The sequence below is a fragment of the Pongo abelii genome, chromosome 7 (genome assembly GCF_028885655.2).
Source record: "Pongo abelii isolate AG06213 chromosome 7, NHGRI_mPonAbe1-v2.0_pri, whole genome shotgun sequence".
In the NCBI taxonomy this organism is placed as follows: Eukaryota; Metazoa; Chordata; class Mammalia; order Primates; family Hominidae; genus Pongo; species Pongo abelii.
In genome coordinates, this window is record NC_071992.2 from 123,307,145 (window position 1) to 123,322,009 (window position 14,865).

The 14,865-nt window shown below is 36.0% G+C and overlaps 1 protein-coding gene across 4 annotated transcripts in view; it reads right to left on the reverse strand.

Annotated features, from left to right (window-relative positions):
- Positions 1-14,865, reverse strand: part of ANGPT1 (angiopoietin 1) — a 254,472-nt gene that overhangs the window by 20,702 nt on the left and 218,905 nt on the right. For 2 of the 4 annotated variants that reach the window (XM_063726788.1, XM_054518763.2), the window contains exons 7-8: positions 13,207-13,373; positions 250-7,590 (exon numbers count right to left, since the gene is read on the reverse strand). In XM_063726788.1, coding sequence (XP_063582858.1) covers positions 7,527-7,590; positions 13,207-13,373 — 231 coding nt within the window. In that variant the 3' untranslated portion in view covers positions 250-7,526. Of the gene's footprint in view, positions 1-249; positions 7,591-13,206; positions 13,374-14,865 lie in introns of those variants that run through there. The other 2 variants (XM_009244024.4, XM_002819347.6) reach the window with 1 other exon arrangement.

Genomic DNA, 14,865 nt, shown 5'->3' on the forward strand with positions numbered 1-14,865 from the left:
ATGTGAGTGTTCTGAGAGTGATAAAAACAATGACATAGAGATACAGCTCATGAGGACAGGCATGGAGGCAACAAGCCAGAGAAATTAAAGATGAAAAGGATCAATTTTCTTAAACCCATGAGGCCCCATATCCTTTGGAAGTTTATCTTATTTTCTATAGAGGAAGCAGAGTACTAAATATGAAGGACAAGAAATCAAAGAGTTGCTTTGCTGACTGACTATGTAGTTAAGGTCTATGTTAATTTGACTCTAGATGGTCTGAATAAATATTCTTCAATTTAAATGTTTATCTTTTAATAAATTAAAATTTCCGACTTTTGAGAACCCTACAATTTTCTTGCCATCATATAATATTTTGTTGACTGAATCCAATATATACGTGTTTGGTTTTCCTTTCTTTACTCATAATTGATACTGGTAAAAAAAAAAAATCCTGGAAAAATCATCCATGCCAACCTAGCCTTTAATTCTCACGTCTACTTGCTGAAAGCTTTCTTTTTCTCATTAAATCTTCCACAATTTGTTTTAACAGGGAATTGGATAATTGGGAATCACCAGAATTTGTGCATAATAATTTTACCATTATGTTGAGAAGGAAGACATTATCTTATTTGTTTCAGAAGCTACAGATGCCCTGAGGTAGACATGCTATTTATTTTGGAATATGTGTAATGGAAGATGTATACAAAAGTGTGAAAAAATATGAAAAATGTTTGAGATAGTAATGGTCCTGGGAATCTGTGCTATGATTAAGGAAGATAAAGTTCCAAAGCTACAGAAAACCTCACCCCAAATGATGAAAAATCTTTAGAAAATTGAGTTTCACTTAATCTCTGATTCTGCTATGATTGTTTTAGATATTAGCTTGTATAACACCTGTACAAATTGTACTCTGGATTTCCATGTAAGTTTTTGATAATACACATTTTTAATGTCTCCCTTTCACTTACAAACATTAATATCTTGTAGAATTTAGATAAAATGATCTTATCAACCTCCCGGGTCTTCTCAAGCTCTTGACATTAGGAACAGTGTTAGCAGTAAATTTTGTTTCAAAACTCTGGTAAAATACAGTTCTTAGTGTTTTGCAGTGATAGACATGAAGCTTGCATATGCTCAAAACTCATGATAAATTTTTCCTCCAAAGAAAATAGCAAACACACGTACTGTTATTATTGTGTGCCTTTCAATAGCGCTGACAGAGTGCTCTCTATTCTGTACGTCATATACATATATTATATATTATATATGTATGTACATATATGAGATCTGTGACAATGAAATATTTCCCAAATTTCAGAAATACATGCTCAGTGATTATCTGTTTTTAGTTCAAAATAAAATAAATAGTTATTCCAGTACTCCTTCTCTTTTTTAAGAATACACACACAAAAAAAACAAAAAGCTGAGTGCCAAAATGAATCACATGACACCAAGACCCCTGTTTAAAACACAAACAGTCCCTTAAACATATTTGGATTCCCTTGGCGTCATATGTGACTGATAGAGTCAGCTTCCAGTGAGTGACTCTCTGGTCTGACCCTCTTGTGGTGCCTAAAAGACCAGGCCAATGGCCATCTCAGAGAGTTTATGGGTTTTGCTTTGTTACCAAAAATTAAGTCAGGACCTTGTAAAACTTGTGATTGAAATTGGTGATTTTTCAGTCTAAACAAATTCTCGGGAGGTAGATTTGTTCTCATTTTTTATTTGTGTTTAAAGAGCAATAAGAAACTTTCTTTCCCGCATTCCCTTGGGGCAGATAGAGAGAGGAGAGGGTAAGCAAAATGTTGAAAACCATTGAGATGCATTGTCTGAGGTTTCTTGCAAAGAGAAATACTTTCCCTTGTTGTACTTGGACATTGTATTGCTATAAGGTCTGCAAATAAGCCTCTAGCATGCATTAGCAGATTCTTCTGTTGACCAAAGTCATCAGTGTGCTTATTTGTCTCCACAATCAGTATAAGCTAGAGTCGGAACTCTTTGTCATGGATTCTAGCCCTCTGTTATATGTAGCACAGTAAAGCCCTGCATACAAGATGTCCTCTAATACTTGCTGTCCTCTAAATAAGGCAGATTGTCTCTCACCTCTGCATGTGTGTCCACATTGCTCCTCTGGCTGGGATCTCAAGTCCTTCCTCCTGCCATTAACCACCATACTTGCCTCATGAGCACTTACTCATTTCAGAAATCTCTAAGGATTTCCTCTATGAAGCCTTTCCCAGTCCCATTTAATCTCCTCCAATGAACCCTATCCATTCCCAACTCCAGTAGAATTGACCACTATTTTTTTTTAAGTAACCAATGATAGCCTAATTCCAAGGGTTCTTTCCCAGGGACTGTGAGTGTAAAGTTGAATTACACATAAATTTATACAAAATTTTGTGTTTCTTCATTATTCTAGGGAAAAAGTCCTTGGCTTCATCATTAGGAAAAAAAAAAAAGATCCATGTTTCCTTGATCAAAAAACAAAACAAAACAAAACAAAAATCAAACAGACATGCTAAATCACTTCAGCTAAAACTTTTTGAGTCAACTATTCCATGTTTGTTTCCTTCTCCTAAACTATTAGCCCCACAAGAGAAGGTATGGTGTGTCTGTTTGGTGTAACCGAAGTGTTATTTCTGCATCAGCATCACTTTGGTGCACTTGATAGGACTGAGAGCTCTGGGTCCTAACCCAGGATAAGAATCTCTTTAGGTGCGACTCAGAAATCTGTACTTTAAACAGGCACCGTAGTTACCTATATGCACATTCAAGAAATAAAACAACTGGCATAGTGCCAGGAAAATAATAGTAACATGATAAGTGTATGGTGGTTGGCTGGCTGGTTATAGCAATGAAGGCAGACTCTGATTTCAAAAGAACTATAATAACTTTTAAGAGAGTAACTTTAGTAAAGTTATGTAGGTAAAAGCAAAACTGTAGCCAGTTAAAAGAGAAATGAACAATGTATGCTGTGGGACAATTTTATTAATTTTTTATTTACTTGCCAACAAGCAATATAGAAATTCTTGCATATCATTTGCAGGTAAAGATAAAAGAGATATAGATAAAAGAGCCTAGAGTTTAATAGTTCTAGAAAATAAATCTTATTTAAGCAACAATGCAGGGAATTAAGGACATGATACTTTATTAGAAATCTTAGTGGCAACTGTCATTTTATACCATAAACCTTTGGGGGCAGGATTTTTGACTTGTTGCTCTTTGAATTTCTGGTATCTAGATCAAGAATTGCCATATATTAGTCAGCTGTGTGGATTCGCACAAAAAAATCACCTGTGTTGAATGCACAAAAAACCTTGTCAATATGTCTTTTATATATCTATTAAGAAATGCTTTGTTTCAAGACATGTGCCAAGCATTGTGAAGAGGTTCCTGTCCTCCTAGAGATTACAGTCTAATAACAGGGAACAGCAATTACAACCCAGTGTGATGTGGACTCTGATAAAGACATGCCCAGAGCACAGTGGGAGGACATGGAAGGGGCTCCTAACCCAACCAAGGAAGAAGAGCTCTATGGACTGAGCTAAGACTTAAAGGATCAAGAAAATCCAATTAGGCAAAGTGAATAAAATCTTAAAACATAGAGGTTGAGTTCTGTGGGGTTTTGTTTCATCCACAGTACCTTGCATATTGTTGTTGCTCATACTTACCAAACAGAGTAATCAAAATATCGAGCGTGAAAAAATTGATGTGAGAAAAGACCGTATCAGAGGATTTGCCCCCAGAGGCCATGGCTGCTTACCTGTCCCAAGTCTGCCACACGCAGCCCGGCTCTCCTTTCTCTTAGCATCATGATTGCTCATTATTACCCCCTTATGCTCTAAGCTTAAGCAACAATTAACCACTTGTAGTTTCCTAGCAAGACATGCTGAGTCTCACTTCTGAGCTAATCCCTCTTCTACCCCCACCTCTGAACTATTCCCCAACTAATACCAATTTGCCACGTTTATGTCACTTTAGGCCACTATTTGGAAGCTTTCTCAACCTTCCAAAACTGGTTAGCCCTCTTTAGTCACACCATATTTGTGATTGTAAGTGAACTGACTGTGTTCATGGCATTGTAATTGCCTGTTTGGCTGTCTGCAACCATCTAACCCAACTCCATGTCCAACACATATGGGTATGCACCTGCATGAACACACGTATACATGACTGTACTGAAATCTCTGTGGACATTTTATCCTAGGATAGCACATGATGGATTCATAACAAATATTTCCTGGAGCCATCACCTTTTTGATAGTGAACAGCAGTAGGGGAACCTAGAGCAGTGGGTCACAGGACATCACCTTAGATAATTTGTTGGAGGCAGTGCTTGCTAGCTGGTTCTGGCAACTTTTGCCAACCTGTAAGTTTCTAGGACAGCAGTGGTCTCAGTCTTAGCATTACCCATTCTGTGACAGGAATCCTCTGGGAATCCTTAGACCTAACAGCATGCAGGCATTTGTTTTCATCAGTTTGAAAAATATCCAAGACTCCAGAGGCTGACATTCAACTGCATTTTTAAGTGAAGAGATTTTCCCAACACTTAAAAGACCTAAAGAAGGTACAAAGTGACTATAAGAATGTGCCCTTCCATGCCTCTGAAGACCTAGGAAGCCTTTTTCCTCTTCAGTATTTCATCTCAGTCAAGGGGATTAAAATATGAATTTTGATGATTAAAACAACTCCTTCTCTGTTTTAGGAAGTAACCACAACAAAAATCACAGTCTAAATAAAACTAATGCACCTTCCAAGTTGGAGAAATTATTTGAAAACACAAATAAGACTCTTTAAAACCTTGAGTTTGAAAACCTATGTTAGGAATTGAGGGGAGTAGAAACTGCCAGGAGATTTCCTGCATATTTTTTCGTACCTTGATCAGTCCAGAACTGCTGTAAAAAAATAACTTTCCTCTTAGTATTTCAACATATTTGCTACTGGTTCCATCCAGGACTATGTAGCCCAGAGGATCAGAGAAATAAGAAACATTTCACTGAAAGAAAAAAAAAGTGAAACAAGTTTTGCAATATCTACAAAAATGCAGGGCTTAAATTTACATGGGAGGCTCAAGAGAATTCTTTTCAATCCACATGAATTTGTTTTGTCCTTGAAATACATACATGGCATGGGAGTACTTTAATGATTTAAAAAAAAATGGATTGGGGAACTGGAAAGAACTTCAGCCTTACCTCCTCATTTTACTTCTGAGGATCTGAGACTTGGAAAAGTGAAGCAAATTGTCCAAGGTCATTCAGAAAAGTAACTGCAAATCCAAGTCTAGAGTTCATGTCTCTGTATTCCCGATACAGTGTTTTACAAATTACATAAAACTACTTCCCAATGAAGATCTTGGCCAAAAACAAACCTTGTGCAAAAAGATATTTAATGGCCAAATTATTTTCAAGTTGTTTTCTTCACAATTTTGGTTTAAAATTCTGTTCATCTCTTCATGTGGAATCTTTTCCAGAACAAGGCTTATGATAGACATTAACAGTCAGTTCTAATCTAATGATGTCATTTATCCTCAATAAATAATATAAAGTCAATAAAATATAAATATCCACAAAATGTGCATTATAAATTATGTAGTAAGATTATAATGATAAGATGTGCATTAAAAATTGTTAAACATTATCATTCGGACTTAACTAATACTAATTTTCTATTGCTTAAAAGAGAGTCTCATGATACCATCTGTGACAGAGGATTTACTAATTAAGTTAATAGCATAAAAGAAAACAAAATAATGAACTGTAAGGAACAAACTGTTCCCAAGATCTGAAAAAAATTACCTGCAAAATGACTTTATAATGGAATATGTTCACTAAAATTGTGTCCTTTTAATATTAAGGCAGAAAAATTTTTATATAGGTTTCTTTTTACATTTAAAAATAGTATAGTGAAATTTATTTCCAATTGGTAAATTCTACTTTTTTATTTTTAATAATATAACACCATGGTTTTTAAACTGTGCTGTACTAATGTTTGAGATAATAGCAAGAAGAAACATTGTACTACCTTCCCACAACCATTTCAAAATAGATCAGCTTTACGTGTTTTATACATTATGATCCTTTGTAAGAATTTTGGAGAGAATAGGTATTCCATTAAAAAACCAAAAACAAAACCTTAACAAGTGATTAAGCTTAGCCCAATCAATAATGGAACAAATTAATCTTTTGTGCCTTTGGATGTGATAGAATGGGAAATAGACAATATCATTTATTTAGTATTCTTCTCAAGAAAGCTTTAATCTGAATCTAATCAGAAAGAAATAGTCAGATAAGCCCAGAAAGAGCTGTTCTGGGGAAAGCTGACCCAAAGTCTTGAAAAATGTAATTGATAGATGAGTGGTAGACTGTTCCAGGTAAAAGGCGACTCAAGAGACATGACTGCAAATGCAATGAGTAAAGCTGGATGGGATCCTGAATCCAAGTAAATAAACAACTATCAACCAGCCAAGGACATTGTTGGAGACAATAGTGGTGATTTCAATATAGAATATATAATTAAAAATTGTTTATTGACTCAATAATATATTTCTTGGGCATGATAAAAATTGAATTTAAAAAGTCTGTTTGCTCTTTTCTTTTCTTTTTTTTTTTTTTAAGACAGGGTCAGGTTTTGTCACCCAGGATTGAATGCAGCAGTGCAATCACAGCTCACTGCAACCTCAATCTCCTGGGCTCAAGCAGTCCTTCTGCCTCAGCCTCCTAAGTAGCTGGGACAATGGGTGTGCAACACCACGCCAAGTGAATTTTTGTTTTTTAAATTTTTAATAGAGACAAAGGTCTCGCTATGTTGCCCAGGCTGATGTCAAACTCCTGACCTCAAGCAATCCTCCCACTTCGGCCTCCCTAAGTGGTGGAATTACAGGTGTGAACCACTGCACCCAGTCTCTAAACAGCTTTCGTATTATCATGATATTTAAGTTTACCAAATACAAGGTATATATGTATACTCTTTTTGATTCGAGGATATTATTCCCACTGAAAGATAAGAAAACTGAGGCATAAAAGTAATACCAACTTGGTTAATCTGGGTACTGCATTTCCCGGAATCCCCTTCATTGTAAGGTTCTAAGCTGGGGTTGGCTAAAAGAGAATTTTGTGTGAGATTTGGAAGGCGAAAGTGAAGCGGTGGTCTGACTCTCAGGACGTCATCAGATATGGTGAAGTCCAGGGGCAGAGATGCCTGACAGTTTCTACATTGTATGTTTCTTCACTTAGCATCCAGCTTGTCTTCTTGATGCCGGCAACAGCTCCAGACGCACCACAAGATGCTTGACTGCACAACTTCATGCAACGGAACTACAGCAAGGCAACAGATTGCTGTAGATCTTCCCTTTTGTGGTTCCACTTTGGTGGCTACACATGTTTGGTTTCTTAGATTTTCACAAGCTCTGGCTTGTCTGCCATGCCAAATTTCAAGCATATGTTTTAATCTTATTTCTGTAAGACTCATCATGGCTCTGCTCCCCTGACTGAACACTGACAAATACAACCATGCCAGTTTCCCAGGTGGCGGAGCCAGATTTCTTCTCAGCCTCCACATCCCGATTCCGATTCCAGAGCTCCTTCCAGTGGACATAGCATCTCCTCAACCCTACAATAAATCTGTTATTATTAAAATATTTTTAAAGCATTTATTGTTGCAGTGGTGGTTGTGTATTGTTTTTTTAAACTGATAATAAACTTTCAAGTGTTTATTAGAGGGATCAAATTTAATTTTTTATCAAAGAATTGAAAGGTAATAAAAATAGTGATGCACAGGTAAAGGTAGTTCTATTGTAGAAAATTTTTGAGCTGCAAGGTGCTTTACAAATACTTTAACTTGTAAGAATAGAAAATTGAGAACTGGAAAGATAGGTAATGTGTCCAAAGGCATTCAAATTATTAAAGAGAGAAGTAGGGTTAGAATAAACATATACTATATCTTAGAATATGTGTTTTGGGTTTATTTAATTCTAGAAATTAACTGATGAACTTCTCTTTATTTGAGGACGGCCATATGGTGAGTAGTTACAAGACCAAATTTCAAATTGGACTCCTACTCATCATATCAGTGCCTGTGATCTTGTGCAAAGTACTATGCCTCAGTTTTCTCTTGTGAAAACAAGACATCTGGTGCATAGTATGTGTGCCTCAAATATAGTTAGCTTAGTTAGTAATTTGGCTAAATTAGTTACATATCTTGAATTTTTCCAAAATGGGTTCTACACTTTAAAATCTTAGAACACACACACATACACACACACACATGTGTACACACACACACACACACTCAAAGGGAGGGAGAGAGGGGTTGCGGGGAGAGAGAGAGCACAAGTTAGAGATAGTTAATAGCCACTCATTAATGACTTATAACAGGATTTGGATCCTGGATAGTTATCCAGAGTGCTATGGGCAATGGGAACACAGAGTATCCAAATTGGCCTAAGAATGAGGGTGATGCATTTCTCTGGGAAATCAGTGTAGGGAGGTTAAGAAGGGAGAGGTCCCAGGATCTGTGGCAGAGTGAAGCATGCAGAACTCAGCAGAGGGAGATGCAGGGCTCACATGCTGTCATGGTGAAGACTTCAACTAATCTCAAGTGGAATTTTGGATTGTGAAGGGCTCTTCAGAATTGCCCCAAATTGGGGCAAGAGGGTCTTTATACTCTTATATTGACCAGTCATTAGATACAATGTATCTTGCAAGAAGTAATCTTGGGTGATATTGGTGATGTTACTCTTTTTTTCTTCCTTTTTTTTTTTTTTGTTTAGATGGCGTTTCACTAAACTCTTGTCACCCTGACTGGAGTGTAATGGCGCAATCTTGGCTCACTACAACCTCCACCTCCCGGGTTCAAGTGATTCTCTTGCCTCAGCGTCCCAAGTAGCTGGGATTATAGGCATGTGCCACCACGCCTGGCTAATTTTTCTTTAACTACGAACAGTGCCTGGAAAGGGGACTTCAACTGCGACCTGTCAGTCAACATTTCCTGGAAGTGGAAGAAAAAAGTGCTTTAGTATTGAAGTGGGCAATGGGTTGACACATTACATCTACCACAGTAGATATCAGGGAAGACTTGGAATAAGAGAGAATCTTAAAGATTTAAGATGTATCCATGTGACAAAGTTAAGTTTATGTGTTGAGTAAGAATATAGCATAAACAAAGGAATGGAGGATTTAGGGCAATCGCAAATAGTTACCAGAACATAACGGTTAATGAGAAGGGTATCCAGGTGGGTAAAGTTAGGGAGAGTGTATGGCAGCAATAGGTGCATAATTAGGTAGTGGCTAGGTCATGAAAAGTCTTAGTGGTAGACTTTCACCTGCAGATATTTGAACACTGTTGAAATATATGAAGGAGGGAAAGACCAAGTCGTCTGCTAGAAAAATCATCTCAACAACAGCATGGAAGATATATATGAGAGTATGAAGACTAGGGAGGCAGGAAGTTTCCATAATTGTCTGGGTGTTAGATGATGAGGATCTGGGTAATAATACCTCTCTAGAGGAAGTATTAAATAATTTCACATTGGTACATGTTAGTTCATATGCTATGTTTATCATGACACTCTTAACATTATTATTTTTTCTTATTTATATTCTCTTGGGTTCTATAGATTTTATTTTCTATCTGAGAAAATTATTTGGAGTTTCCTTAGAGGAGAAAAGAAAACTATGTGTAATACATGCACATTTATAAGCTCATCTATCCATTCACAACACTTTCTTTTAATTAATATGTGTCAAGAGCATAAGTGTTTTTTTAAAAAACAACACCACAGTTAGGTTTAAACATTAAGACCACACCTGTTACAAGAATTTTCAAACAAAATTTCCAAGACAGAACATGTTTTAGAAAATAAAACCTCAAAAAATTCTGAATTTAATTTAATTTAATTTAATTTTTGAGAAAAATTATAGAAAACAAAAAATATAAAACAAAAACCTAGTATGAATTTCATAGTTTTATATTTCAGTCGGAATTTAGTTGAATTTGACTAAGTCAACTGACTAAAACCTCAGTTTTCTTATTTTTTAAATGTGTCTAGGCCCAGAGCAGTGGCTCACTCCTGTAATCCCAGCACTTTGGGAGGCTGAGGCGTGCGGATCACGAGGTCAGGAGATCGAGTCCATCCTGGCTAACACGGTGAAACTCCGTCTCTACTAAAAATACAAAAAATTAGCCAGGCGTGGTGGCAGGCACCTGTAGTCCCATCTACTAGAGAGGCTGAGGCAGGAGAATTGCTTGAACCATTGAGGCGGAGGTTGCAGTGAGCTGAGATCACGCCACTGCATTCCAGCCTGGGCGATAGAGTGAGACCCCATCTCAAAAAAACAATGTGTCTAATAATACCTACCTCCAAAAGAGGTTTATGTGCTTGTAGTGTTAAAAATCATTTCATAGGTTATGGAATACTATGCAAATCTTAGTATTAATACTTGAAAGAATTGATCACAAAGACACATGCCAATTCAGAGGGAAGAGACATGAATGGACAAAAAGCACATGAGGCAGTGATGGACAATGGGAGTTCTAACTGCAGGCCACGGGAGGCATTAATGGGCCTAGAGAAGCAGTACTGGGCATACGTGATGATACAGGCAGGGAGAAAAGTTGCAAAGGCTTAGCTTCTGTTTTCAGGCTTCTGTTCCATTTTTCTTTGAAAAAGTGAATAACGCCATCTTATAGTGTGTTTACTTTAATGAATCTTTCACCAGAGTAAGCATTATGTTTTAATGAGTTCTCATTTCCCATTTCATGTCACCATGAATCGTATATTTGAATTGCATGAGAAAATGATGACTGCAGATCTACTTTCTGTTAGGTCCCTGCAGAAAAGAGGCCAGAACCACTAACTTCATGTCAGCAGCATGACAGAACAGAAACCACATTGAAGGAGACAGGAGTTAGACATCCCTTATTTAAGTCTTTCTCCCTTTTTGGGCAAAATTATATATATGAGGTTCATATGTATATAGGTGTGTGTGTGTGTGTGCATGCGTACACATGCATATGCATGTGTGTGAGGCTTGAAGAGTTCATATATATTATATATCATATATTATATTATATATTATATATATGAACCATATATATATATATATATATATATATATATATATATATATATATATGAACCTCAGCTTTCCTTCCCATAAAACCAGAGGTTTGAAATTAAATTGTTACATTTCTTCTGGCTTTATAATTTTGATTCTCGAGGTTCACAGTTCTATCAAGAAAGAAAAATGGGGATATCAGAGTGTATGCATCACCCTAGCATGGAAGACGTACTTTTTGATCGTAGATCCCTATTGTGTGGTGAGAATACAAAATCACACAGATGTCAAAGAAATGAGAAATGCTCAAAAGGGCAGTGGGGCACTCTAAGAGGAGGTGAGTGCTCCTTCCTCATGCAGATGGCAGAATGGCATTCACACCATACACTCCGAAGTGCACTGCAGATGCCAACAATCCTCCTAAACCTGCCCCAACACTCTGTCCCCCAACACCCTCCAAGCCTGAAACACATGCATATGCATGTGTATGCACACACACACACACACACACACATGCAGCCACCTATGAAGAACTGAGAGACATTTTGGAAAGGACCCAAACAAAGCAAATTCTTCAGGAGCCTAGAAAAAGACTAGACTAATTATTTGCTAGTCCTATTGTCAGGCTGTCTGACATTAGCCAAGTTTCATATAGTTTCAAGTTTCAGGTCAAAACATTTACATAAGAGTATCCCTGATGTTTAACAGTGGTTTTTCTTGTTATAAAACTTTCAAAATATTGACCTCCTTGGAAACATTTCTTGTTACACTCCATTGCATTTTATAAATGTCTCTTCTTTGGTTTCTTGAGCTGCCATTAAGTACACCCTCGCTTCCCCACCACTCCCACTATGAGACTATCAACTCTTTTGGATCTATTCTCTGTTGTGGTGACATCATTACTATTTGTCGAGAAAATGATCATTATGTCTCCAAGGATCCAACCCCATACATAATCCATTAAAATGAAATGAGTTGTGCCCATGAAAATATGCAGAATTCAAACTTCTAAAAAATAAAAAAAAAAAGGTTTGTCTTGAAAAGACAAAAATAAACAGCAGAAACAGTTGAACTATGAGATAACCACACAGGTTGAAACAAAACACACACAAGGGTTGGGTTGCTATTGTTGCAATTACTTGAAGCAATGTGCCCACCCTTTAATTCATACAGTCATATTTTCAAGACAGAGGTAGAGCAGTCACAATATTGAGAGTTAAAAATCATTACAACTCTAATTTACTAAGAACGAAACTGAGGCACACACAATTAAAGACCTGCTAGGCATCAAGAATTGCATTAATGAGTAGCAGTATAAGAGTAACTAAAATATCTTCCCTGTTCCCAAGGAATGCCAGCCAGTTTTTAGTGACCTAGTTAGTAACAAAGCTTGACTTTGACGTCTGTAAGACCAGCGCCCAGTAGAATTCCAGGAACACAGAAGTAACACAATAAGTGTTCGTGCAATGAATCCACCACATCACATTATTTCCTTAGCCATATTTTTGTGTGTTTATTTTTCCCTAGTAGACAAGCTTCTCATTGAAAAAGGATAATTGGAAACATGTATCATTAACTGTATAGTTTATCTATTTTTACATCTGCAATGATGTATTATGTATATTGATGCCGTTATTACAATTTATTTTTGCTTTTTAGATTTACCAAGAAAACCCTCTAAATCATGCCTCATCTTCTCTTTTATGTAAATCATTCAAACATAAAAAGTTTTACTTTTGTCATCTTCAAGATCATTTGAAAAATGCTAATTCAAGAAAGGTCATCAAAAAAATAGAACTAGAAAATCTTTTTTAGAATAAAGAGATTATTTAAGTCAATGAGTTTGAGTATGAAACTCTTATCAGTTTTATATATATGAATTCACTGCAACTGCATAATAATAACCACATAACAACAGTATGCTTGACTTCATTCACCATTCCCTAAAATTTAAGCCAATATCAAAGATAGTCAACCGACGAAAACTGAAATTTAAATCTTTGAAAAAGTCTTTACAGGCTTTTTTGTATTTCTTTGTAACAGGTCTAGACAAAAAAAACAATTTTCATTTTGAAGGATGATTTTCATTTCTTTTTTTCATATTTTCCCACTACAATTATTAAGTGGCTAGGTCAAAGGTAGTCGAACACTACACTGTAACATGACTTACCTATAGTTTTGCTTTTCATTTCCTATGTGGAATCTGTCATACTGTGAATAGGCTCGGTTCCCTTCCCAGTCCATTAACTCAATTCTTAGCATGTACTGCCTCTGACTGGTAATGGCAAAAATAAACTCATTCCCCAGCCAATATTCACCGGAGGGATTTCCAAAACCCTGGGAAACAATATAGAGATGCAGTTGTTACTTTAGAGAGGAATTCTTTTCATGTTCAGCGTTTAACTATTTTATAAATAATAATTAAAAATTATTAAAAAGTAAAGGTTTTTTGTTTTTTACATTTTACACTTTTTTCTCCAATGATTAACATTTCAATAATTCTGTTTCTCTTCATCAAAGCTTCTGTCTAATTCCTACTTAGTACAATAAAACCTCTGTTATTCAAATCTGTGTGGATGAGACATTTTGTATAAAACAAATCTAGTTAATAGGTTTAACTGGAAAACAATTCTCAATTTAAGGTTTGCTTTTGAAAATGTTTCTAAATTACTAGTTAACAAAATATTTTGAATAGAGTTTAAAGATTTTTCAATGAACTCTATGAGGGTGATATTAGACAAGTTATTTAACAATATTATTTTTACTATTATTATTCACAAATGCAATTATGTTTCAACAATAACTTCATATTTAGGTTGGTGCAAAAGTAATTGCAGTTATTGCCTTTACTTTCAATAGTAAAAACCATAATTACTTTTGCACCAAACTAATAGATTACTAGAACCATGACTTTTGGAGCTTTAACTTTCTTATTTTTAAATATTAATAAGCAACCCTGTAAATCCATGACTGTAATTATTTACAAAGCTGCACTGGCATTGGAATTTTGAGGCAGAAGGCTGATTTGTACGCGCTCCTGAGTGAACCTAGCTGACTGCTTGGCTTCTGAATGTCAACATGACTTTATTGTTCTCTTTGGGGGAAGTCAAGGTTGTTAAGTATTCAAAATAGTTTCTTTGTAGGGAGAAAAAAGTGGTCCCAAAAGAAAGCCAACGCTTAATGTTGGAGATGTTAGTGATAGGAAAAGAAAGAACCCCTAGAAACTTGCTGGCATTCTAGATTTGGAGTATTCACAATTGCCTCAGAAAATACTCATTGGCAGTGCTTGAAGTTCAATGTAATTCTTGATCTACATATTTGTTTCACTGGCCATGTGTGAGCTCCCTGATGATAGAAACTGTGTTGTATTTGTGAATTTCCAAAAACCAGTGAAGAGCTGACATGCACTGAGCATTCCAATAGGGTTGTTTTGAAATTCAAAGAAAAAGGTAGAAAGGAAAGGATAGAGGAAAGAAGCAAGAAAGGGAGAGAGAAATGGAGGTAAGGAGGAAGGAAAACAAACTATTATAGCATTTTACAATAACACATGGAAAAGTAACCTTAAAGCACAATTCTTGTTGTAGACAGTATAGTTGAGTCTTGGGGAAATGTTTCTTAAAGTGTCCAACTGAGTCACTTGCGCACTACCTCCTCTGCCAACTGAGTTACTTACCAAAGTTCAAAGGTGTTTGGTACCAAACCCATTTATGCCAGTTCAGTTATTGCAATATTTATAAAATGTTATGCAAATAAGTTAAATATTAGTGGGAAAAGAGAGTTTTAATTTTTTATAAATATCTGGATTTGCTCAATAAAAGCAAATTACTAA